The sequence below is a fragment of the Stigmatopora argus genome, chromosome 3 (assembly GCF_051989625.1).
Source record: "Stigmatopora argus isolate UIUO_Sarg chromosome 3, RoL_Sarg_1.0, whole genome shotgun sequence".
In the NCBI taxonomy this organism is placed as follows: domain Eukaryota; kingdom Metazoa; phylum Chordata; class Actinopteri; order Syngnathiformes; family Syngnathidae; genus Stigmatopora; species Stigmatopora argus.
The window spans coordinates 17,037,234-17,059,768 of NC_135389.1; the positions used below are offsets into that span (position 1 = coordinate 17,037,234).

General features: G+C 38.6%; 2 protein-coding genes and 1 long non-coding RNA gene across 12 annotated transcripts in view; all 3 read left to right on the top strand.

Annotated features, from left to right (window-relative positions):
* roraa (RAR-related orphan receptor A, paralog a) overlaps positions 1 to 6,159 on the top strand; it is a 178,854-nt gene extending 172,695 nt beyond the window's left edge. For both annotated transcript variants that reach the window (XM_077595493.1, XM_077595494.1), the window contains one exon: positions 90 to 6,159. In XM_077595493.1, coding sequence (XP_077451619.1) covers positions 90 to 254 — 165 coding nt within the window. In that variant the 3' untranslated portion in view covers positions 255 to 6,159. The remainder of the gene's footprint in view (positions 1 to 89) is intronic.
* Positions 6,160 to 6,738: 579 nt separating this feature from the next.
* LOC144071440 (annexin A2-like) lies at positions 6,739 to 18,341 on the top strand. Of its 9 annotated transcripts, none has more exons than XM_077596551.1 (16): positions 6,739 to 6,890; positions 7,301 to 7,402; positions 7,481 to 7,784; positions 7,870 to 7,989; positions 8,049 to 8,183; positions 8,301 to 8,417; positions 8,607 to 8,766; positions 9,302 to 9,483; positions 9,575 to 10,349; positions 10,512 to 10,669; positions 10,750 to 10,879; positions 11,581 to 11,665; positions 11,870 to 11,920; positions 12,297 to 12,540; positions 12,836 to 12,960; positions 13,204 to 13,337. In XM_077596551.1, the coding sequence occupies exons 1-15, from the start codon at positions 6,877 to 6,879 to the stop codon at positions 12,938 to 12,940; spliced, it is 2,682 nt and encodes an 893-aa protein (XP_077452677.1). In that variant the 5' UTR covers positions 6,739 to 6,876; the 3' UTR covers positions 12,941 to 12,960; positions 13,204 to 13,337. The 9 variants fall into 9 exon arrangements, 8 of the variants coding, with proteins under 8 accessions (XP_077452677.1, XP_077452678.1, XP_077452676.1 ...); XM_077596552.1 differs by having other exon boundaries at positions 13,147 to 13,264; XM_077596550.1 differs by lacking the exon at positions 13,204 to 13,337 and having other exon boundaries at positions 12,836 to 13,131.
* Positions 18,342 to 19,978: 1,637 nt separating this feature from the next.
* LOC144071443 (uncharacterized) lies at positions 19,979 to 22,085 on the top strand. The gene is made up of 3 exons (XR_013299633.1): positions 19,979 to 21,126; positions 21,311 to 21,378; positions 21,467 to 22,085. It is a non-coding gene; the product is annotated as an uncharacterized LOC144071443 (long non-coding RNA).
* Positions 22,086 to 22,535: the final 450 nt, after the last annotated feature.

Genomic DNA, 22,535 nt, shown 5'->3' on the forward strand with positions numbered 1-22,535 from the left:
GGGGTATGTGTGTTTCAGCACTCTTGCTTGATGTCCTCCTGGTCTTGCTCAATCTAAACAGCTTGTCTCTTCTCTGTCTCCCACAACAGTTGATATGCAAAGTTTCGACACTGCGGGCACTGTGCAGTAGGCATACAGAAAAGCTTACAGCTTTCAAAGCAATATACCCAGACATTGTTCGTGCCCACTTCCCACCCTTATATAAGGAGCTGTTTGGATCAGACTTTGAGCAGTCCATGCCCGTTGACGGGTAGCGTCCCTGCCAGGTGCCAGAGCGCCCACCGTAGGGGAATGTGGAGGAGTAATCTGAGACACTTTATATTGGTGCCCTGCACAAACCGGGGTGGACAAGATGAGACACTGCTCAACATCTTCTTTTTCACCGAAGAATAGGGCAGATGGGTAGGATTCTCAAGGTTTACTTCATTGGTTCTCTTTGGAAGACTTGGGAAAGCCAACAAGCACCCCGTCCAAAATGAAGACACCCTCACCCCCTTTGAACTTGACCATATTCTGCGCATTTCTAAAACCTTTGATGGATGTCAATCATACATTCAGTCACTCAGCTTTACTTAGACTGTAATGTAAGGTATCCCACTTTAAATTGTATAAATGATTCATTTTGCTTTTCAGATCTTTCATTGGGCGCCTAAACATTTGTTTAATCGAGAAAACTGCAATAATTGTCTCTCTTTAAAGCGGTTGCACACATGAGAATATGAAATGCGCACATTTTGGTCACGTTCGGCTTTTTTTAAATATCCGTTCTCGTATTCAGTCGTATCTTTTGGATGCATTGCTTGGGATGCAAACTCACTGCAACTGGGAAGGAGGCTGTGTCGGCACAGTGATGCAATCGGCACCTCTCTCTGTGGACAATCGTTTGAAGATTTAGAAGAAGAGAAAGAAAAAAAAAAGACCATAGAATTCTGGTAATTCTACTGCGATGATTTTAGCTGTCAAAAAACTCCATCCACCATTGTTGCATAGTGAAATCATGTAAGGCCATCTGCTATTAATCCTTCTTTGGACGGGTGCCCTTGAGAAGCACGGGGCACCAACTCAATGAAAAGGGTCCATTCCACCTGTTTTATAATGTACTACAGGGTATATGGTCATAAGTACTTACTATACAGAAAAAAAGTAATGTTTATAGAATCTATTTTAAATAACATGTATGATATTCGTAGTTAGACGATTCTTAATTGTTCAATTGATAAGGCACTTTTCTTTACACCTTGGTTTTAATTTAAGACTTGTATATTTACCTAGTGATGTGTTGCATGTGCACAAGAAGAAAATCAAGTTGAACCACGGCCACAGAGGCTACTGTAGTTCTGGGAGCTGGAAATGGTCATGTCTGGCCGGGGGGTCTGGGGGGGTGTCGGGGGTCGGCTTTGCTGCTTTGGTGGTTTTGAGAAGGCAGATGAAAGGGCATTTGAGCATCACTTGATAAACTCTCTCCTCAGATCATTCACTTGTTGGAAATAATGATCACAATCGATGTGAAATTACACATTAGCACCTGCCCAATAAGATGCAAGTCATCAATTCTGCCCTGACAAAGGTAATAATTCTCACTTTTGATTGATGCTGTCACAAGAGCAGATGATCCTGGAAGCTGTTCCCAATATTTTCACTGTGGTAACCAAAATATTGGAAACAGCTGTCAGTCATCGCAATGGTATTGATTAACAATTCTGGAATTTTCCTTAGTTAGTATTAATAAAGAATAGGATTTTTAAAAAAAAAATATTTGCATCATGCCCATTAACCAAAACTGCATTTGTATTAATTTTATTTTTGAAGACTTTAAAATGTCTGCATATCTTTTTCAGCGGTGGAAAAAAAGATCATTCTTGCAGTTTAGGAATACTTTCCAAATCTATATAATAGCACATGAGTTTATTTCTTGCAAATATAATTTCACCCTCTAAATTTGGCCAGGATTTGAATCAACAATATCATAACAATCATTACATTTTGGTCTTCTGGGACCTTGCATTTTTAGTTTTTGTTAAAACAGCGTGATTTTGGCATCTCATTAAGCAAGTGAACCTAATCTAATGTTGATGAGTTTGTGTTTATTTGCGACTCAAGCCAAGTGATTCTTGACTGTAATCCAATTGTTCCATCTAGTGGAAACTATGGATACAACAACGGCCTTGTGACATAAAAAGAAACGTTTTTAAACGCTATTTCTGGACTAGTTTTACATCTGCCTTTTCAAGCCAGCCATGCAGAAGAAACAATGAAGGGAAAGTGAATATTCAAAGCCTTGTCTGGTCGTAAAGCTTCTATTTTTGTAACATTTTTTTTGTCAATGAACTCAAGAACGAGAGGGAAGGAGAAAGAGGAAAAGATGTCAGATAGCACTTAATTATATTCCTGCAATAATTAGACTAGCATTTGTTTGTACAATTAGGGAAGGCAAACATTAATCGGTAGGACAAGTGCTATTTTCAGAATGCTTTGTTGTGGTGCTTCTGTTTTTGTTGAGTGTGTCTTTCTTGTTGGTGTGGTCGTAAAGTGATAGAAGAAACAAACAAAAAAAATCCTGAATGTGCCAAATAGTAGTCTGCTTTCTGCTCTGTTTTGTAGAATGGACTCCTAAAACATTCCAGCAAATTCAGTAGCGACTTTGAGGAAGAACTTTTCTTTTTAAAGGCAATAATTACTAAAAAAAAGTCATGAAAAAAACATCCCTTTAGAAGCATGCCAACATTGACACCTCCCATGACATTGAAACCAGTTTTTATTTGCTGCTTGCACACCGTCATTCCTCTGCTGTGCAATGCGTGCAAGGTGTTATTACTACTTTGCGCTGTCACCCCTCAGGGAAGAGTTTTTTTTTTCACTCCCCCAGTTTACCCCCCTCGGTTTGATTGTCGCATTATTATTTATGTTCAGGGATGCTCCACGGCGAATGGTTGAGATTAATATGTGAATATATCCTCACTTGAGTTCTCACGGGGGCTCATAGACCACTGCACCCCTGAAATCAAGCTAAACCCAACACGCACAAACAAACAAAAAAATCACCTTTCAAAACCCATCTCTAAATAAAATAAAAAGAAATTCACATTATTCTCAGCACACATTTAAAAAAAAATCTAAAATAAAAAAAATGTTTTGGATGGTGTCATCAGGGTCCCTGTTTATTAGCAAAACCAAATATTCTTATGCAATACTAAATCTGTTTGGGTTGTAGTATTTATGCTGTACCTAAGTAATAATCTCTGTTCTGATGCACAAGCCCTGTAGCACGAGTAAAACCTCAGTCTCCCAGCAGAACAAACTTTCCGTCTGGAAAAGTGTTAGACAATCCAGGAAGGAGAAACCCGGCGGAGAGGATGAGGTGTGTACGCTCAGGGAGGAGACAGCTATATAGACGCTCACACACATTACGAAAAGGTGGAATTTTCCTAATATTATTTATTCTATTTCCTTAAACTGCAGGAACGGTGCTTGACGTTATGGGAAAAAAAAAATACAAAAAAAATGTGTTTGAATGTTTTGTAATCAGTCCTACAGTCTAAAAAGCAAGCAATATGGCCTTGTGGTGTAATTACGGGTTTGACTGACTTGATTCAAAAACGTTTAAAAGTCATAAAAAAGGTCACCAGTCGCGGAAGTGGCCAACTATAAACCTGTACAGTGGCGTCTTTCTGTACATTCACAATGAAGCGAGGGATTAGCGTGTGCTAAGTGTGTGCTCTTCAATCAGTGTATAGTAAAATGGTCCTTCTGTCTCTGCTCTGTTGTCTCTGTAAAAAGCAATAGCGTGTGTATGTGCGTGTGTGTTTGTTATCAGTGTGATTAAATAAATGAAGAAAAAAAAGAAAAAAAACCCAGACAAGGCTTTAATAATTACAAAGGAACAGGGTCATGTGAACAAGAAAGTCTTGATGTATACAGTATATATATTTGTTTTCTTTTTTGGAAATGCTGAGTTCAATCCATCCTTGTCGGTACCAGTTAAAAAGGGTGACATAACGTCTTCAAAAAAGCATCTAGGAATATGGATTTGGAACAATAAATGTCTTGTCATGAAGGCTTTTGTAAGACACTCATTGAACTATGAATTGTAGGGTTGTACGACAATTATTTCCAATTTTATTATAAGATTTTTCAAATTCATCCAACGTGTACAACTGTACAATGACATGGTTTTATTTCCCTAAAATGAGCAGAAGTTACCAAATATGGTTCGTGAAAGCATCCCACGGATTAACAAATGTGCACATTCTCAATAGATTTTGAAAATGTTATGTCACGCTTCAAGTTTTAACAAAAAGTGTCATTTTCCAAAGCACAGCTGATATGGATTCAAAGTAGATTCAAGAAAAAAATGAAAAGCAACTTTTAGCCATAATTGAATGTCAAGCAATAATATGTTTGTGTATAATTTTTAATTATTCTTTAATTTCTGTGCATATTAGTCTCTTTTGCATGTACATACACCTCTTATTTATCATGTTTTGCCTGTATTTTCCCTTTTATTTTATTTTTAAATATTATTTTCAATTTTATATTGTATTTTATTTTTTTCATCTGGATATTTGACCAGGTGGAGAACCACAAACTTGACACACGGCCTGCAACGTTGATTCTGTCACTCGATTGCTCTCTCTCATCCTCTGCTGTTTACTCACCCTATTATTGATCACGTGTATAATGGTAGCTTCTCTTTGTATAGGTAAGGGGAAAAAAAACTGCTACTAAGGCCTACTCAAAAGAGAATAGTTGTTAACCAGCTACACCGTATTGCAACGATAACTCTAGTTTGCTTCCCTCATTTAGGATTAGTTAGTATTAGGGTGTGCTGATTTATTTTGTGTTGTGCTCGGTATGTTCGTGAACAAATAATTGATGACTAAGCCTGGCCACCCTAATTAGTTTATTCATTTCACTGCATCCAGTATTAGTCTTAATATTAGGACTATAAATACTCATGAAAGCGTTAGTGGTAAAAGTTACCCAGCCAAGTACCTGTATCAGTGTGCTCGTCTTGGGGAAAATAAGGCACTTATTTCCTTCTGATTTATAGCAAAAGCTAAGTAAGTTATTTAATGACGCTTTGTGGAAAAAACATCATTTTCCAACTGATGCAGCAGTGTTTTTTTCTTTCTATTTGTCCAATGTTAAGTTTTAAATTTAAGCAGCAAGAGGACTCTGAGGGTGGAGTTTGTCCAGTATTTACCTCTGGGGTCTGAATAGTGGTGCTGGGAGCAGGCAGTTTTTGTTCTGTTACCCATTTGGAAGGAAAGGTTGTACACGGAAGGCCATTCGAGGACTTTCCTCTCCACTGTAGCAAATATGCAGGCAATAAAACGCAGTGTATAACACTGAGTGCCTCTCGGTGTAGCAAAAGCAAAAGCGTGTACGTGGTACCGATTGTCCTTTTTTGGGGAGTTTACAAACTCTGTAAACTGAAGCGATCATGTCTTTTGTTCAGTTCTCAAGCTCACAGACTTGTTTTTTTAAGTGTTTTGTGTGCATTTTCCTGCAGTCTTAAAGAATTTCAATCTATGGACACATCTCTTTCAACTGTGAAAGTGATTGTTTTTACGCATAACAGGAAGAAAATAAGACCGTCTTTTAGTCCGATTTTTAGTATTTCAAAATATGTACATCTGGGTTCTTTTTGTGCTCTTTCGTGTTACGGTGGTGTAATGAAACGGGTGGTTGAAGCGGAGGTGGAGTTGTTCTTTTTTTGGGTTTTTTTTGTCCAAGCAAAGAGTAGTGCAAGTTGAGGAAAAGCTCAAATCAGCGTGTGGTTGTCAGCAACTTTGAAGTCACATGTTTGCTACTGATGTTAAATTTGGGGCCAGATGCTCATGTACCTTTTGAATCCAGCTCTTTTCAACTCTCTTTAGCAGGTAGTCCATTCACAAACGTAGTTTTTCTCCTTCTTGTCCGATGATTCTTAAATATGAAAATAAGTATTTTGATTCATTTTGTAAATACGGCTGTAAAGAAAAATAAGAAATTTAATGTTGTCTTTTAAATACTTTTCATTCTAATATGAATGTTGTTATATTGTACTTAGAAACTGTACCTTTAATATTACCTTTATTAAAAGTGCATTGGACACATCGGTTTTAGATGTGCTTTATGTGCTGTTATCCCATAATAAAATTTACCGCTTGTAATGGGCTTTTCTTTCTTGGCTCATTTCTTGTCTTGTCTGTTTTACAAATACATGTGGATGAAAAGTCCCATTTGTATTTTATATGTTCTTCCCATTCTAATATCTTTTCTAATTTCAACGCAAAAACATATCCACAAATACTTAAAACACTGAATGTCACAATTCATTTGCATTCAGCTTTTTTTTTTATTATTCAAACAAAACAGAAAAAAATACTGACACTCGTGAAATACTTCTTTTTGTCAAATATCTATTTTCATTCAATTACAGTGAAATTTTACATTTATACATCATTAAATAAAAAACTATCTTTCATAACATTAAGAAGCATGTAAAAAAAAAAGGTCATACACTAATATTTCGTTGGACCACATTTTCCATTTGGCACACATTTGCTGTGGGCATTGTTTGAGTAAGCTTCTGAAATATAAAAAATGATTAATTAATGTATTTACCTCCAATTGTGCATTCATTTTTTACCAAGATCTTGCATTTCCAGCACAACCCAAAGATTCTCGGGAAAAGCTGTGTATGTTCCAAGGCATCTTTGGTATATGAAAGTACTGCTAGAATCCAAAAGAGGGCAGCATTGCGCAGCGAGTGACAAAATTTGACGGTTTTGCACCAGTAGAAGTAGAAGTAAACCACGCGACTCGTTTGCTAACAGCGTACCTCTAGTTTTGCTGTGCTTTATAACTGCGTGTTTTGAACCAGTGGCAGTAATGGATCTGGTGTGGTGAGTAAATATTTAACACAAAAACACAGGCCGAAATTAGATAACTTGATCTTTTATTTTTATTGATTATAAAAAAGACAGCACCACGCTGTATTTTTCTAAGGGTGGGCGTTCTAGTTACGAAGCAATGCACGACAGTAATGCAATACTATCATGTTATCCTTGAAGTAATGCAATTAAAATGAACGTATTTTTCCATTGCATATAAAGTTAAACAGTCTATGTCTGGTAAATATGTAGACGCAGAACATATGTTCAAATAGATGGCGACTTTCTAACGTTGAAATATCTTGGCTAATGAGACTTTGATTTTATGTTTACAGCCTAATTTAAACACCACATCCCGACTCAAACTTATTGTGATTGCTAAAATTGCATGAACATGATTTGTTATACATAATATTTTTAAGGGAGAACCCTCCTGTCCCTGATGGTCCCTTTTTCACCAAAGATGCTTATGATCAATATTCCCTTGCACCCAGTGTTCGAGAACTTTGGGCTTCTCTGCAAAGGTATGCAAAAGCCAGAACAAATCATAATAAAACTTGTCACACTAATAAACACCACGGCTATTTTCCTCTCCTATTAAGTCCTGCAGAGAGTGGAAGTGGCGAACCAAATTGCGATGCTCCGTCTGCAACCAAAGATGTTGCAGAGTTAAACGATAAAAGCTGGGATGACGTGGACATCGATAGTTCCTTCACAGATGACGTGCCAGAGGGTTGTAAGAATACTGAAAAAGTGGACGTGCCGCTAAAGAAGGAAAAGAACGCGACAGATGATGATTTCCCACAACCCAGACTGCCCTTCCCTTGCATGTCGAGCCTGTCCAGCAAAGAGCAAAGTGTCTATCTTGGCTTTTTGCATAACAAGAAACTCAAGGATCCTCCCCAGGTGACATTTATTTCCTTTGTCAGTTTTTCTTCTGATCCCAATCTTTATAGCGTGCATTTATCTGAGAGAATTGCATTTTTTTCAGCCCCTAAAGTCTCGCGTAGACCATGAAGTGATGCAGTTTCAGAGGTACTTACAAGATGTGGCCAAAATATGTGCCGACGACTACAGATTCATACCACAAGAAGCACTGCAATACGTGGAGGTACGCAATGACGGTGTATGATTTTATGTCTGTATTTCAACTGACGGTTTTCTTCCAAGGATTATTTCAAGGCCTGTTTGGAGTGTATCCAAGCATTACCTCAAGTCTATCAAATCTGCGAGCTGACCAGTTTGACTGGAGGAACATTCAACCCGGGACTGTCTCTCACCTTTGAAAAACAACTTGTTGTCATGGTAATGTATTCTTCTGTGGTTTTAAATTCAACTTGAGTCAGTTGAATTGCAAAAGAGCTCTTTTAATCTTGTTTCATATTCCGCATTTCCGTATTTAGACACTTTTTATCTCCCCAGGGCACTGTGGATATCACCAACCTTGTGATAGTGCCTGCTGATGCACAACTTGCAACGGATTACCAGAGTGTTTCATCAGAAAATCCTCCAGCCAAAAAAGCTAAGGACATGCACGCTGTAAGCAATTGTTTCACTTTTTTTCTTTAATTACTCAGAATAAGTCGCAGAGATTGTTTTTATGACTGCAAGAGCAGGGAGTCATGACCGCAGGTCTTTTGTGACTTCATTTTAGCTATTGCAATTTACACAAAAGACACTAGAGGGTGCCTGTGTATTCTTCAACACATCTTCTGTTTTGCCCTGCAGGAAATTAGCAGTGATAATAATGCAGAGAAGCTGTGCGACCGCTATGAGCCGCATGTGTGTATCACCCGAGAGGGCTTGGTGACATTGTTGGACAACCACGGCCCTGACTTTGCTCAAAGGTGGGAGCTTCCCGTTTGCATCAGAGATAACCATGGAAAAGGTGCAGTGCCCTAAATTCTTATTTTGAGGGTCATCAAAGTGTAATGGGGGATTTGCTTGTCATACGAATTTATCACAAAAGGACTCAATTGCGTTTGAATTGCCCTAATTGGGGCCATTTAGCCCCCAAAAAATTGCACTGTAAATGTTACGACAACAATATGCAGAGTTTCAAAGATGTATGTTTTATTAGTTTCTTATCATTTCTTAAAATCTTTGTCACTGATAAGTCCAGTTGTTGGCTACAATGCACATATGTGCTTTTTAAGTATTTATCAGTAATATAGTGAAAATGTGTCAATTGTACATTTTGTGCAGGCAAAATTTCAGATTTGGGGCCCCTGTGCTACTAGTAAATCAATTGAGTATGGAGTTCATAGCGCAACATTTATGCCCCTAAAATGTCCTTTATGCCCTTAAAATGTCAGGGTGGTTCAAAAATGCTTCTGAAATACAATATTTTTAACTCCTTTTGGCATTAGTCATAGTTTTAGTTATAGCAGCGAGACTCAAGATATTGTTTGTTTCGTCATCAGGTGTTACTCAGAAGAAGACTGTTTACATAGAATCTCCCATAATAGACAACGAGATAACCGTGAGAAGAATGAGTCACATCTACCACGAGGAGAGTTTAAAGCTCTCCGTTGTGAAGAATGGGAAAAGAAGCGTGTTCCACTTAATGTCTGATCTTCCTGTGGACAATCTGGAACCCCCGCCGGTATTTGGCACTCATGCAGATCTCATTTGTTATGGCACAACGCACATTTTCTTTTCTTTTGTCACGATGCCTCATCTTTTTTTTGAACTAGGAGGGCTCTAAACGAAATGTGGTCTGCCTCAGCAACGATGACCTCAACTTTGAGGTGGACCTCACTGACCTGGAAACTTTTGGAGAGGCGCCGCTCTCAAAGAGCAGCAAAATCCAGAAGACACCAAATGAACAGCTCCCACACGGCCCAAATGCGACTTCACCTCTTTCCACTAAGGCCAAACAACTCGATGAACCTTTCATCCATAATTTTCAAGAAATAACACGCCTCAGTCACTCCCTGGCAACGGAACAAACTCTTCCGACTGTCGGGGAAATGAATGAGGCTAGCGCAACAGAGCCAGCATCGGAGTCTGATAAAGAAAGCGATAACGACACTTCAGTCACAGGCGACTCTGATAACGAGAGGCTGATCATTGATGACTCGACATCACCATCTAAAGACGCGACTCCTGAGCCCAAAACGTGCCCGGCAGGCACCGCCGATCGTCCCACATCTGAGGCTTCAACCTCAGCGTTGTTCTCCCCCAAAAAGACCGCATCCAAAAAATCCAAGGCCCCAAGCGACCCAATGGGGGAAATCTTGCGCATGCAGAAAGCCATGTTCCGGGCAAGCAACGACGCAGCCGCTAAGAGCCGCGCTTTGCCTCAAGTCGTTGTTTCACCCAGCCCATGTGTGGAACCCCCACGCCACCCTCAGCCGGTATCCCTCGTGAAACCCTGTGTGACTTCTTACTTGGAAAGAAACCAGCACCAGAGTGGGGAAACCTCAGCTGCCCCTCCAACGGTCCACACAAATTCCCCAGAGAAGAAAAGTCAGTGTCAAACTAGTAATGCTACATTCTCCGCGTGTGTGAACCATTCCTTAAAATGCTTCTCCTTTTTTTTTTTAAGTCACTCGGGTCGCCAACAAAATTTTTAGATCTTTTTTTTCCCCCACTTACTGTTTGGCTTATGCTTTTCTCCACCCGTTCCAGAAATACTGTCTCAGGATCTGCAGGCTAGCGCCGAAGACGAACAAGACTACACAGCCCCGGAGAAAGGCAACCTTCTTTACAAGCTCTACAGTCTCCAAGATGTTCTCATCATCGTGCGCAGCTCAGTCCATCTTGCTCAAAAAAGAAAAGCAAGCGAGGTATGCCTGTCAAAGTATTTGCTAACTGCATTTTCAATTTACTTGAAGCTTACAATACTTTCTTCTCTCCTTGAGACCAGTTTGTGCCAGTGCACATATTACCCAAACTGAACTACCAGCTTTGTCACGGGGTGGAATGTCTAAGTAGCAGTGAGGCTTGCCATTTGTGGACAGAGACGGCGCTCCATTCCAGTACAGTTCCCATCGTAGGTAAAAAGAAAAATCACATTTTCAGCTCTTTCCTCTGAGGGCATATTGAGCTGGTTTCATTTCCTAGGAACACATTAAAAGATTTTATTTTCCTCCCCCGCCACATGGAACAAGGCGAAACAAACCCGCCCACACAAACCAATGGAATAGTCCTGTAATGACTCATCACCTCCTCCCAGTGCAGGCTGAGTTCAGTTTACTCTGCTGCTATAACAACAGCCACAGCCTAGAATCAACCTTATATTTCAACATACAAGGGAAGCCAGTGACAATTAGTAGTTTTTGTTTTGTTGAAATCCTCATCCTATTGTCAATGTATTTTTTTGTTTTGTTTCGAAAGCTTTCAAAGTTTGCTCAGTTTATCTTGTTTGTTCTTAAAGGTCGCAGCCAATTGCCAAAACAAAGGTGTGACCATGGAAACCTATCTGATAACACATTATTTTGAAAAATCCATTCATTCTTTTACTGATGTATCAGCATGTTCGAGCTAAATTTAAACCATATATATATGTCTATATATAATTATGTGATTGGACCAGCTGCCAGACCTCCATCTTTGATCATCTTTAAGTTCATAACTGTAATATTTTGTTGCAATAGGCAAGAGTTAAGAGAGGATCAGTGTGCGTGTTGATGAAAGAAAGCTCTTTTCGTCTGCGCTCATTGGATTTTTCCCTTTTCCTCCCTTCTCTTCTGTGTAGCTCACATCAATGCCCATACTTCTAAAGTAGTGCTGTGCAGTAAGCTGCCTGAAACGTGGATGCAAAAAATCTCCTGTGACTTCAAGTAAGTTGTTGGATTTTCACGTTGATTGAAATGAAACTAAACGCCCTCCTCGAGTGACGATTATACTTGACGATAAACCTCCTCATGCCAGAACAACTAACAGATTACTATTGTACACCCTTTGGCTTTGTCGATTTAATGACTGTTGAGATTGTCCAGGTGAACAAAGCAATCAACAACAATCTGTTTATTTTTTCTTGACAGCCCAGTGAAGTCACTAAACATTCTGCACCATCTCCTGAAAAAGCTGACTAAGTGAGTTGCGTACAATGAAAGAACATGTAAAGACAACAAATTCATTGAATTAAATCTGATAGACAAGTGGAACATATTTTTTAAAAAGTCAAAGTTGTTTTCAAACTTGTATAGCTCCAAACTTGAAGAAAAGTGGGTTGCAGTTGTAAAAACTAGTTCTAAGTATCGATTTTGAAATTCACAAATCTGTCGTCAAGCACCGACCGGTCTTAACAGCCTCAGGCTAGCACACTTGATGGCGTCAGTTAGCGTGTTTCTGTCAGAATTGCATAACCTTTAACTCACGATAGCCATAACAGATTCTTCGCTTCACATTCCACTCACGGGAAGAGTTCCCAGTAAATGAGTGGGCGCGCCCTCTGTGATATCTTGGCAGGATGGAAGCGGGGCAGTACCTAATCACTCACAAAGCAGGAGAGCCCTTTGTCACTCTGTTAAAAGCAGCCAATGGGAAAGCCTCAAGAACAGCCTTCGATTTGCGGCAAGTCCACGACGGTCTCCCTCAGACCCCCACTTCTGGCCCGGTGCCGTGGATTCCTGTGGACCCCAGCGTGGTCCTTCCTTTCCACAAGAAGCATGGCCGAGTTCCCTGCACCTTCCCCCCGCATACTGTGACACAGGTGAAAAATACGACATGTTTCAGCACCATTGACGATGAACGTCTAATCCATTTACTGGGAAATTGTTTTGTCATCTTTCCCTGTAAACGACAGCTAATGAGATTGGTGATGTTTCTCTTCTGCACAGTCTTGTGAAAATGATTGGACTACTGCCAATTTTGCATTTTTTTAAAAATCAAAACTAACAAATGGAACAATGCTCTCCATTCATTACATGTCGTACATGCGTTGCTGAGGAATTTGGAATCGTAAAAGCCATGATTATGTATGTGTCTTCTTGTACTGTTCATTGCAGCAAGCTGGAAGTGCAGTGGGGCCCACAGGGAAGAAGAAAAAGAAGAAAAAACGCTCAGTAAAGCGCAACAACTACATTCAAAAACTCATCAAACAATCGGTTTGAGATCATGCAGCACATTAAATGTGAGAGTCGGCAGGGTTTTGTAAATGACATGCACTTTTTCTAAAGCACATTAAATGCGAGAGTCGGCAGGGTTTTGTAAATGACATGCACTTTTTCTAAAGCATTCATTTTTGGATATTTATTTTCGGTGTAGTATTTTTCTACTGGAGGAATAAAGTTGGAAGCATGTATGGCTTCTTGATTAGATCACATGTGAGAGATGATGACTCAACAAAGCTCAGTTGACTCCACTTTGGTGCTAGTTCAACTGGGTGGAGTCCGGAGTGGGTGGAAAGGGGGGAGACGAAATGGGAAGTCCTCCCTCCGTCAGAGTCGCAGCAGCGTTAAATCTGAGTCCACACCCTTCACTCGAGCACATCGGCAGGACTCTTCTGTGTTGCGTCAACTTCTACACATTCAGTAAGTATCACTTTGCATGCTACTTTGGAAAATATAACAGATTTGTTGTACTATAAGTTTTAGTATTTCTACAAAAATAACGCTGATTCATGCACTGTCATGAATTATGTTTGTGCTAAAAGTTTGTTTATTTGTCAGTTTGTGTAGCTTTTTTATGTTTTAGGAGAAATCCCTCAATGTTGGACTGGTGTGGGATTTTATACTGCAGTATAGGGTGTGTCCTTGTAGATGTGTGTGCATGTTGAGCGACTTATTCTCGGTTATAATTGCACAGACTGAGAAATAAGGAAAACAAACTCATCTATTATGGTGTAGTAGATTGTGTGGCTGAAGAATGTGATTGCCCCAGTAGATTTAACAAAGGTTTGCCTCAATGATGGGATTAGACTCATACGTGATGTGCCACTTTTTTTCTAGGGTCGTCAAAATGGCATTGGTGGCTGAATTTCTGGGGCAACTGACCCTCACTGCTGGGGTAACGTCAACCATTTTAAACTAGTAAGTACATTTACACACTTCATGTCATTAAACTGGCTTTTTTTCCTTTTATCCCGCAGTCCGATGAGCCAAAATACCCCACTGTCTTACCCGCGATGGACTTTGACCCTGAAAAGGATGCTGCAAGAATAGAGACGGCTATCAAAACAAAAGGCAAGCCTCACTGTTTATTCCCGTTGAGTTAATGTAGCTGAAGTTTTTCTGTACAGACTTCTTGGTATTTGTGAGTCAGCATCCTGGCTTGGGGGGGAAAAATGCTTTTTGGAAGTGGGCCAAGTGTGTGACCTCAGTGCTGCCACTGTGTTGTGCAAAACAACACTTATTTGGAAGCTCCTGGTCGCCCCAACAAGCTCTCTATTTTGTATGTGTGGCACTCTATTTTGTAATTGGTGTTTACAAAAGTTTGGATGATGCTTTATTGCCACGCCCCTCTCCAGGAACAAATGAGCATTCATTTCCACTAACACATGCCACCATTTAAATACACTTTCCTTTCCTTTCCAATCATTTGTTCAAGGAAAAAAAGCTTTTCCAGATACTTCATAGGCCATTTTGATATAACAATGACAGTGCATCCATCTGTTTTCTATGCAGGCCACCATTTCTTTGTCTGCTATGTTGAAATGGAAAGGTTGGGCAAGGTTTTGAATCAGAAAGACCAGTAGACCTACTTGTTGTTGTTATTGTTGTGTGCGTGTGCATGTGTATACATTTGTTTTTCACCCCAATCTTCTGTATTCTTGCCTTAAATTTTGACAGTAGTAAAGAATTGAGACACAAGTTATTTATAGTATTAGCTTGTCCTAAAATATAACAGAACGTGGAGATTTCGGTGGGAGATGTAAGCACCAATTTTCTCACAAGCGCCAAGTAAGCGCAAAATTCCGAAACACTCACTGTAGACATTTGTTGGGATTTTAGATCATAAATATATTCGTCATGAATAGTATGTCTTTGCTTCATGGGGTCTGTTAGACGTAAAGTTTTAGCATCTAACTCCAATTCCTAAATCAGTCTTATCCCGTCTAACAATTGTTGCGTATTCAGCATCGGAGGAAGGACCAGGGTTGAGCGGGTTAATCCACAGATGATTTATTCTTAATAAATTGATCTATACAGAGCTCCGGGTCCCCCTCCCACATAAACCAGCTGAGCGTCTCTGTGCACAGTGGAGGATGAGAAAGCCAACGCCCAAGCCCGAGTTTGCCCAGTTATAATAATACAAATATGAATATTCATTAGCTGATTAACAATAAGAGAGTGACCGGTCCATGACTGTCTTGAAAGGTGCCATCCTTGGTATTTTCCACTGTCCGTCCACTCGCCTCTGTAACTCCGCTGGCCTTGGAGCTGTCTGTAATCCGTAACTCTGCTGGCCTTGGAGCTCCAATCCTTATCAGCTTGGCATTGTATGGAAGCTGTCTGTAATCAACCTCAAAAGAATCTCAGACAGAGAGCCTTTGTTCATTGTACAAGCATTATTATAGGGAGACCTTCTGTTCGCGTGGTCATCGAGCTAAAAACTAGTGTTTAATCCTACAGGAGTAATATATAAAAATGAAGCAGCCGTAATAAACTATATGAATAAAATATGTCATAGTCTTCATTAGATTATATGGGTAAAATATGTCAGTCTTCATTCAATTATATGGGTAAAATATGTCAGTCTTCAGGTGCAAACGTGTTTGTGTTGGATGATTTGTATGTAATATGTCAGAAACATGACAGTCAAATAACGTCTTTAGAATTGTAGTTTTAGATAATGATATTTCTCCATCCCTCATTTCTTTTAATGTGTACCTCATCAAATATCTTTTGGGCTTTCAGGTGTGGATGAGCAGACCATCATTGACGTACTAACAAAGCGGACGTATTCTCAGAGAAGGGAAATTGCATTTTCTTATGAAAAAAGAGCCAAGAAGGTAAATGCTGATACATGTTCATGTTAATTGAGAAAAAAAATACAACAGTGTGATTTAACATGTTTGGTCTCTTATAAAGCCTGTTCAAATCCTCTCTTTTAGGACATGATCTCTGCTCTGAAGGGGGCGCTGTCCGGCCCATTGGAATCGGTCATCCTTGGCCTGATGAAGAGCACGTCCCAGTATGACGCTTCAGAAATCAGAGTCTCCATCAAGGTAGTCTAAGATACAATATTGTGTCCATTCTTCCAGCATATTTATGTTGAGAGCTGACCTAGTGAAGAAGTGATTAAAAATGCATTATTTTACACTTGTCTTATGACTAAAGTGTCCCAACTTCTAAATGTGTCGTGTTTCAGGGCCTCGGCACCGATGAAGAAACGCTCATCGAGATTTTGTGTTCACGAAGTAACTCTGAGCTGCAGGAGATCAAGCAGGTCTACAAGGATTGTGAGTAACTTGACCTTCTCTTCTTTGGCAGGCCTGGGAAAAAAACTTTACTATATCTTCACGTTTGTTTTAATGGGCTTTTACACAATTGGTTTAGAGAGAATAATCACGAACATTTTCTGACATTCTTTTCATTATTTTTTTAATTTCTCTTAAGCTATGGATGTCCAAAGTGATCATCAAGGATCTCAAGGGAACGCCCTTTTTTCACGTTTTGTGGTGTTTGCAGTACACCAAAAAACGGGGGACTAGTGCGAAAATATTTTTACAGTATTTTCCCGTTTTTGTATTTTTGCGTTGGGGGGGTCCGAAAAACAGGACTACTGTGGAACTGATTTTCTATTTCTGCAACATCTCATCTGTTGTGTATAATGGAAATCTTTCCACAGTGTTCAAGAAGGACCTGGATAAAGACGTAGCAGGTGACACCTCCGGGAATTTTGCCAAGCTGCTCTTGGCTCTGGTGGAGGTGTGTTCTGACACAAATACAAATGATAACTTTATCATTTTAAGACTGAATTCAAAATGTCATTCCATTCAGGCCAAAAGAGACGAGCCCTCCTCTGTAGTGGACTACGAAAAGATTGATGACGACGCCAGAGTAAGTAATGCTTCCAATTTGTAACACGAACAAATTCATATTTACAACATCGTCACATTTAAAGTTGTGATTTTCAAATTACACTTGTCATAAAACACATGAGGCTTCTTCAAGCACTCTGCATAAAACGCCCTTGATTGCTATTTGCTTGGTATTTGACATGAAGGGGACATAAGAGGACCGTAATTCAAATAAATGCCAGCTCCAAATGACTTTGAAGGGGCCACGTTGTCATTTGTGTATTCCTGATCCTTTTCATTCATTCCCTGCTTATCCTCACATTGGTTTCGGGTATTATTTTTCTTAACATCAATCATTTCAAAGACAACAGACTAAGGTAAAGTGATCTTTTTTATTTTTTTAAACATAGGGACTCTACGACGCTGGTGTGAAGATCAGAGGAACCGACGTAGCAACTTGGATCTCTATCATGACAGAGAGGAGTGTCCCTCACCTGCAAAGAGGTTTAGCATGTCATTGCTCTGTTGAAAATGGCCATTTTGTTCAATAAGGACGTAACAATGACTCGCTCGTGTCCTTGGTAGTCTTTCAGAGGTACAAGAGTTACAGCCCTTACGACATGCAGGAGAGCATCATGAAGGAAGTTAAAGGAGACTTGCAGAAGTCCTTCCTCGCTCTAGGTGCTTAATATTCAGATCCAGTACATTACATCCAGTTTATATGGTGATTTCATGTTGTTGTTTCCATTTTCCAGTGCAATGCTTTGAAAATAAGCAGTTGTATTTTGCCAACAGACTGCACGACGCTATGAAGGTAGACAAATGCACTAAATTGATAAGCAATTAGGCACATTGAAATAACTAAAGTATGAGGTACTCTTCATTTTTGAGGTTCCTCGTGTGACTAGAATGTTCTGATTACATTTTAAGAGCAAAAAAGTTAAACGTGGCTTTTTCACTGTGTTCAGAGTAAAGGAGCCAGGGAGAAAGTGGTGACCAGGGTGGTTGTGTCGCGCTGTGAAGTGGACCTGAAGAAAATCTGCTCAGAATACAAAGCCCAACACGGCCAGTCCCTTCAAAAGACCATCATGGTGAGTCCACTCGTTGGTGACATCTAATATAAGTGGCATGATTTGATTAACGCTCCGTTTGTACTCCTTTTTGCAGGAACACACCAAGGGAGATTACCAAAAAGTTCTGTTGGGCCTCTGTGGACCAGAGGAGTAAATTATTTTGCCAATGAAGAGAATTGGACCTAGAATAATGAATAGGTATTATATTTTATTTAATTGAATGAATGAAGAATACTGACCTCAATCATTGAAGAAAATAGCAATGAAGGAGCACAAAAGACTATTAAAAAAACAAGACTTTCAAATTTGTAGTTAGGCACTGCAACCCACAGGGGGCGGTATAGGAGCGCTTAAAAACATTCAGACTTTTTTAGTTGATGCCTCACCTAGTTGACATCTGATCAAATGCCAATTTCTTTCTGTTTATAATGAAACAGTGGATTAAAATTGACTTTTGCTCGAATATGAAGAATTGAAGCGGTGATCGTTGACTGGATTTTTTTTCCTACACAAACGCATAAATACGCTGCAGTTTAAGTTAATTAAAGTGATTCATTGTTTGTATCCAGTTCACTGCTTAACTCCAATAATACAGCAGAAGGTACCAATACCTTCCTCCGTTTCTGCTATTAGAATCTGTAAATATGATTTAATCATTAGTGTGTTTTTCCGTGTTTGTTTGGTACTAATATTTTAATTAAAAATGTTAATTTTACCTCCGGCAAGGATGATTTGCATAGTACTAAACAAGCGTATATAGTGTTTCTGCTGTTTAGTTTGCAGTCTCTCAGGATAGAAGAACACAGTGTTGTCAAGGCATTTCTACTGAAGTAAAAGGTGGAAAAAAACATCCCCAAAAGGCAACATGACTTCGACTGAACGCAGCGAGGGGGAAGTGGAAGCTAATAAAAAAAAATCAGTCCTAACGATCAAACATTTGACTATGATTATTATGACTATACATGGTAATTTTTTCCACAAAAAAAACCTTACTATACATGGTCATTTTTGCGAAAAAAAAACTCAATATACATGGTCATTTTTGCAAGAAAAAAGCCTCACTATACATGGTCATCATAAATATTCAAGGACAAAATATAATAAACATCAGTCTGTGTTTCAGATACTATTTTAGACCAACAGAGAAGGCCTTGCAGGCCCTGATGGTCCACCACTGAGTTATTGTATACAATACAATGAAGCATTATTTGCGTGTCGAATTTTAAATATTTAATGGAGTCAGATGGCTTGGAATAATGGTGTGTTGATGTAAAATGCTAAGTCAAATGTTACTCAATATTTGGTGAAATTGGTTTACTAATATATATGTTTTGACGAAAGTTTGGCGACACTTTTTCCTTGTCGACGATAATGACAAATATTTATTCATGTTATTAGACGTGCTTCATAACTGAGCAAAGAATACCCCGAGATTTGGTACAAACGTAAAACTGGCATGCAAAATGACTTGAATGGCTGGACATCGTAAGGCTTTTTCTTTAAAAAAAGTGGTCTATGTAAAGTAAAGCTTTTATTTGTTTAAAAAATAAATACTATGTATATATAGTCAGGCTTTTTTCTTTAAAAATGACCATGTATATTAAGGGTTTTTATTAAAAAATGACCATGTATAGTAAGGCTTTTTTTATTTAAAAAAAACGACCATGTACAGTAAAGCGTTTTTCTTAAAAGACGACATAGTATAGTAAGGCTTTTTTTCTTAAAAAATGACCATGTATAGTAAGGCTTTTTTATTTAAAAAAAAAAACGACCATGTACAGTAAAGCGTTTTTCTTAAAAGACGACATAGTATAGTAAGGCTTTTTTTCTTAAAAAATGACATAGTATTGTAAGGCTTTTTTCTTAAAAAAAACGACATAGTATTGTAAGGCCTTTTTTCGTAAAAAAACGACATAGTATAGTAATGCTTTTTTCTTAAAAAACAACATAGTATAGGCTTTTTTCTTTAAAACTGACCACGTATATTAAGGGTTTTTATTAAAAAATGACCATGTATAGTAAGGCTTTTTTATTTTAAAAAAAAACGACCATGTACAGTAAAGCGTTTTTCTTAAAAGACGACATAGTATAGTAAGGCTTTTTTTCTTAAAAAATGACATAGTATTGTAAGGCGTTTTTCTTTAAAAAAAAAAACATAGTATTGTAAGGCTTTTTTTCGTAAAAAACGACATAGTATAGTAAGGCTTTTTTCTTAAAAAACAACATAGTATAGGCTTTTTTCTTTAAAGACGACATAGTATAGTAAGGCTTATTTTCTTTAAAAATGACACAGTATAGTAAGGCTTTTTTGTCTTTAAAAACGACATAGTATAGTAAGGCTTTTTATTTACAAAAAAGACCATGTATAGTAAGGCTTTTTTCTTAAAAAATTACCATGTATAGTAAGGCTTTTTTGTTTAAAAAAGACCATGTATAGTAAGGCTTTTTTCTTAAAAAATGACAGTGTAGTAAGGCTTTTTTTCCTAAAAAAAAACGACATAGTATAGTATGGCTTTTTCCCCTAAAAAACGACATAGTATAGCATGGCTTTTTTTCTTGAAAAACGACATAGTAGAGGAAGACTTTTTCCCTAAAAAACTACATAGTATAGTATGGCTTTTCCCCCTAAAAAACGACATAGTATAGTATGGCTTTTTTCCTTTAAAAAACGACATAGTATAGTATGGCTTTTTTTCTTAAAAAATGACATAGTATAGTAAGGCTTTTTTTCTTAAAAAACGACATAGTATAGTATGGCTTTTCCCCCCTAAAAAAACGACATAGTATAGCATGGCTTTTTTTCTTGAAAAACGACATAGTAGAGGAAGGCTTTTTCCCTAAAAAACGACATAGTATAGTATGGCTTTCCCCCCTAAAAAACGACATAGTATAGTATGGCTTTTTTTCCTTTAAAAAACGACATAGTATAGTAAGGCTTTTTTTCCTAAAAAAACGACATAGTATAGCATGGCTTTTTTTCTTGAAAAACGACATAGTAGAGGAAGCCTTTTTTTCTTAAAAAACGATATTGTATAGTAAGGCTTCTTTTCTTAAAAAACGACATAGTATAGTAAGGCTTTTTTTCTTTCAAAAATGACATAGCAAGTAAGGCTAAGAGAGTCGGAGAATAAATCTGACTTCTGATTCTTCACCTTCTAGTTGTTGCTGTGGTCCACTGGCAAAATCATTGGGTCAGAACATGAGGCGGGAATCAGGAGTGAATTCAATTCCACTCGTTGCAATTCTCAAATTGTTTATTGAGGTAATGAAAAGGATAAATACAACTTCCAACTTTACTGTGGTGCAGTGGCAAAGACAATGGGTCAGAACTTCAGGTGGACTCAAGTTCAAATCAGAAGTGAATTTGATTCCACTCTTTGCAATTCTCAAATTGTTTATTGAGGTGATGAAAAGGATAAATATAACTTCCAATCATCTCATTTCAGAAGTCACTGTGGTCCAGTGGCAAGAACAATGGGTCGAAATTGAAGTTGGACACAAGTTCAAATCTGGAGTGAGTTCAGGTCCACTCTTTGCAAATCTCAAATTGTTTATTGAGGTGATGAAAATGATAAATATAACTTCCAATCATCTCATTTCAGAAGGCACTGTGGTCCAGTGGCAAAGACAATGGGTCAGACAGACCTCAAGTTAGTGGATTTGACTGCCATGTGGGAGATCGGGTTCGAATCCCGCTCTCGTTTGACTAATCACTACACTAGTAGTTCAGTAAATGGGTAATACTTTTTTCATTCAAATAAAGACTTAGTCATTTTTTTCAGCAAAACAATATTTCCGGTCAGCCGAATTCCGGTCAGCCTTCGGCTGACCGGAAGACAGTTGGGAGGGGGGGTTCCTGGTGGTGTTCGACAGTCGGCCTTCGGCCGACTGCCGACACCATACAGTCGTTGACTGGCGACACCGGGACGTGAACCCTCGACACCCACGTCGCAGGCAGGTGACTTACCCACTACACCACGAGGCGGCCCGCCTATACATGATTGGAAGTTATATTTATCCTTTTCATTACCTAAATAAACAATTTGAGAATTGCAAAGAGTGGAATTGAACTCATTCCTGATTTGAACTTGAGTCCACCTGAAGTTCTGACCCATTGTCTTTGCCACTGGACCACAGTGACATCTGAAATGATGTAATTGGAAGTTATATCTATCCTTTTCATTACCTCAATAAACAATTTGAGAATTGCAAAGAGAGGAATTGAACTCACTCCTGATTTGAACTTGAGTCCACCTGAAGTTCTGACCCATTGTCTTTGCCACTGGACCACAGTGACTTCTGAAATGATGTGATTGGAAGTTATATCTATCCTTTTCATTACCTCAATAAACAATTTGAGAATTGCAAAGAGTGGAATTGAACTCACTCCTGATTTGAACTTGAGTCCACTTGGAGTTCTGACGCATTGTCTTTGCCACTGGACCACAGTGACTTCTGAAATGATGGGATTGGAAGTTATATCTATCCTTTTCATTACCTCAACAAACAATTTGAGAATTGCAAAGAGTGGAATTGAACTCATTCCTGATTTGAACTTGAGTCCACCTGAAGTTCTGACCCATTGTCTTTGCCACTGGACCACAGTGACATCTGAAATGATGTAATTGGAAGTTATATCTATCCTTTTCATTACCTCAATAAAGAATTTGA

Excerpts from the sequence above, each read along its gene's own strand:
- LOC144071440 (XM_077596551.1), top strand. Across the intron at positions 10,350-10,511 it reads AAATTCCCCAGAGAAGAAAA|AAATACTGTCTCAGGATCTG; the intron begins GTCAGTGTCAAA and ends CACCCGTTCCAG. Across the intron at positions 10,880-11,580 it reads CAGTACAGTTCCCATCGTAG|CTCACATCAATGCCCATACT; the intron begins GTAAAAAGAAAA and ends TCTTCTGTGTAG.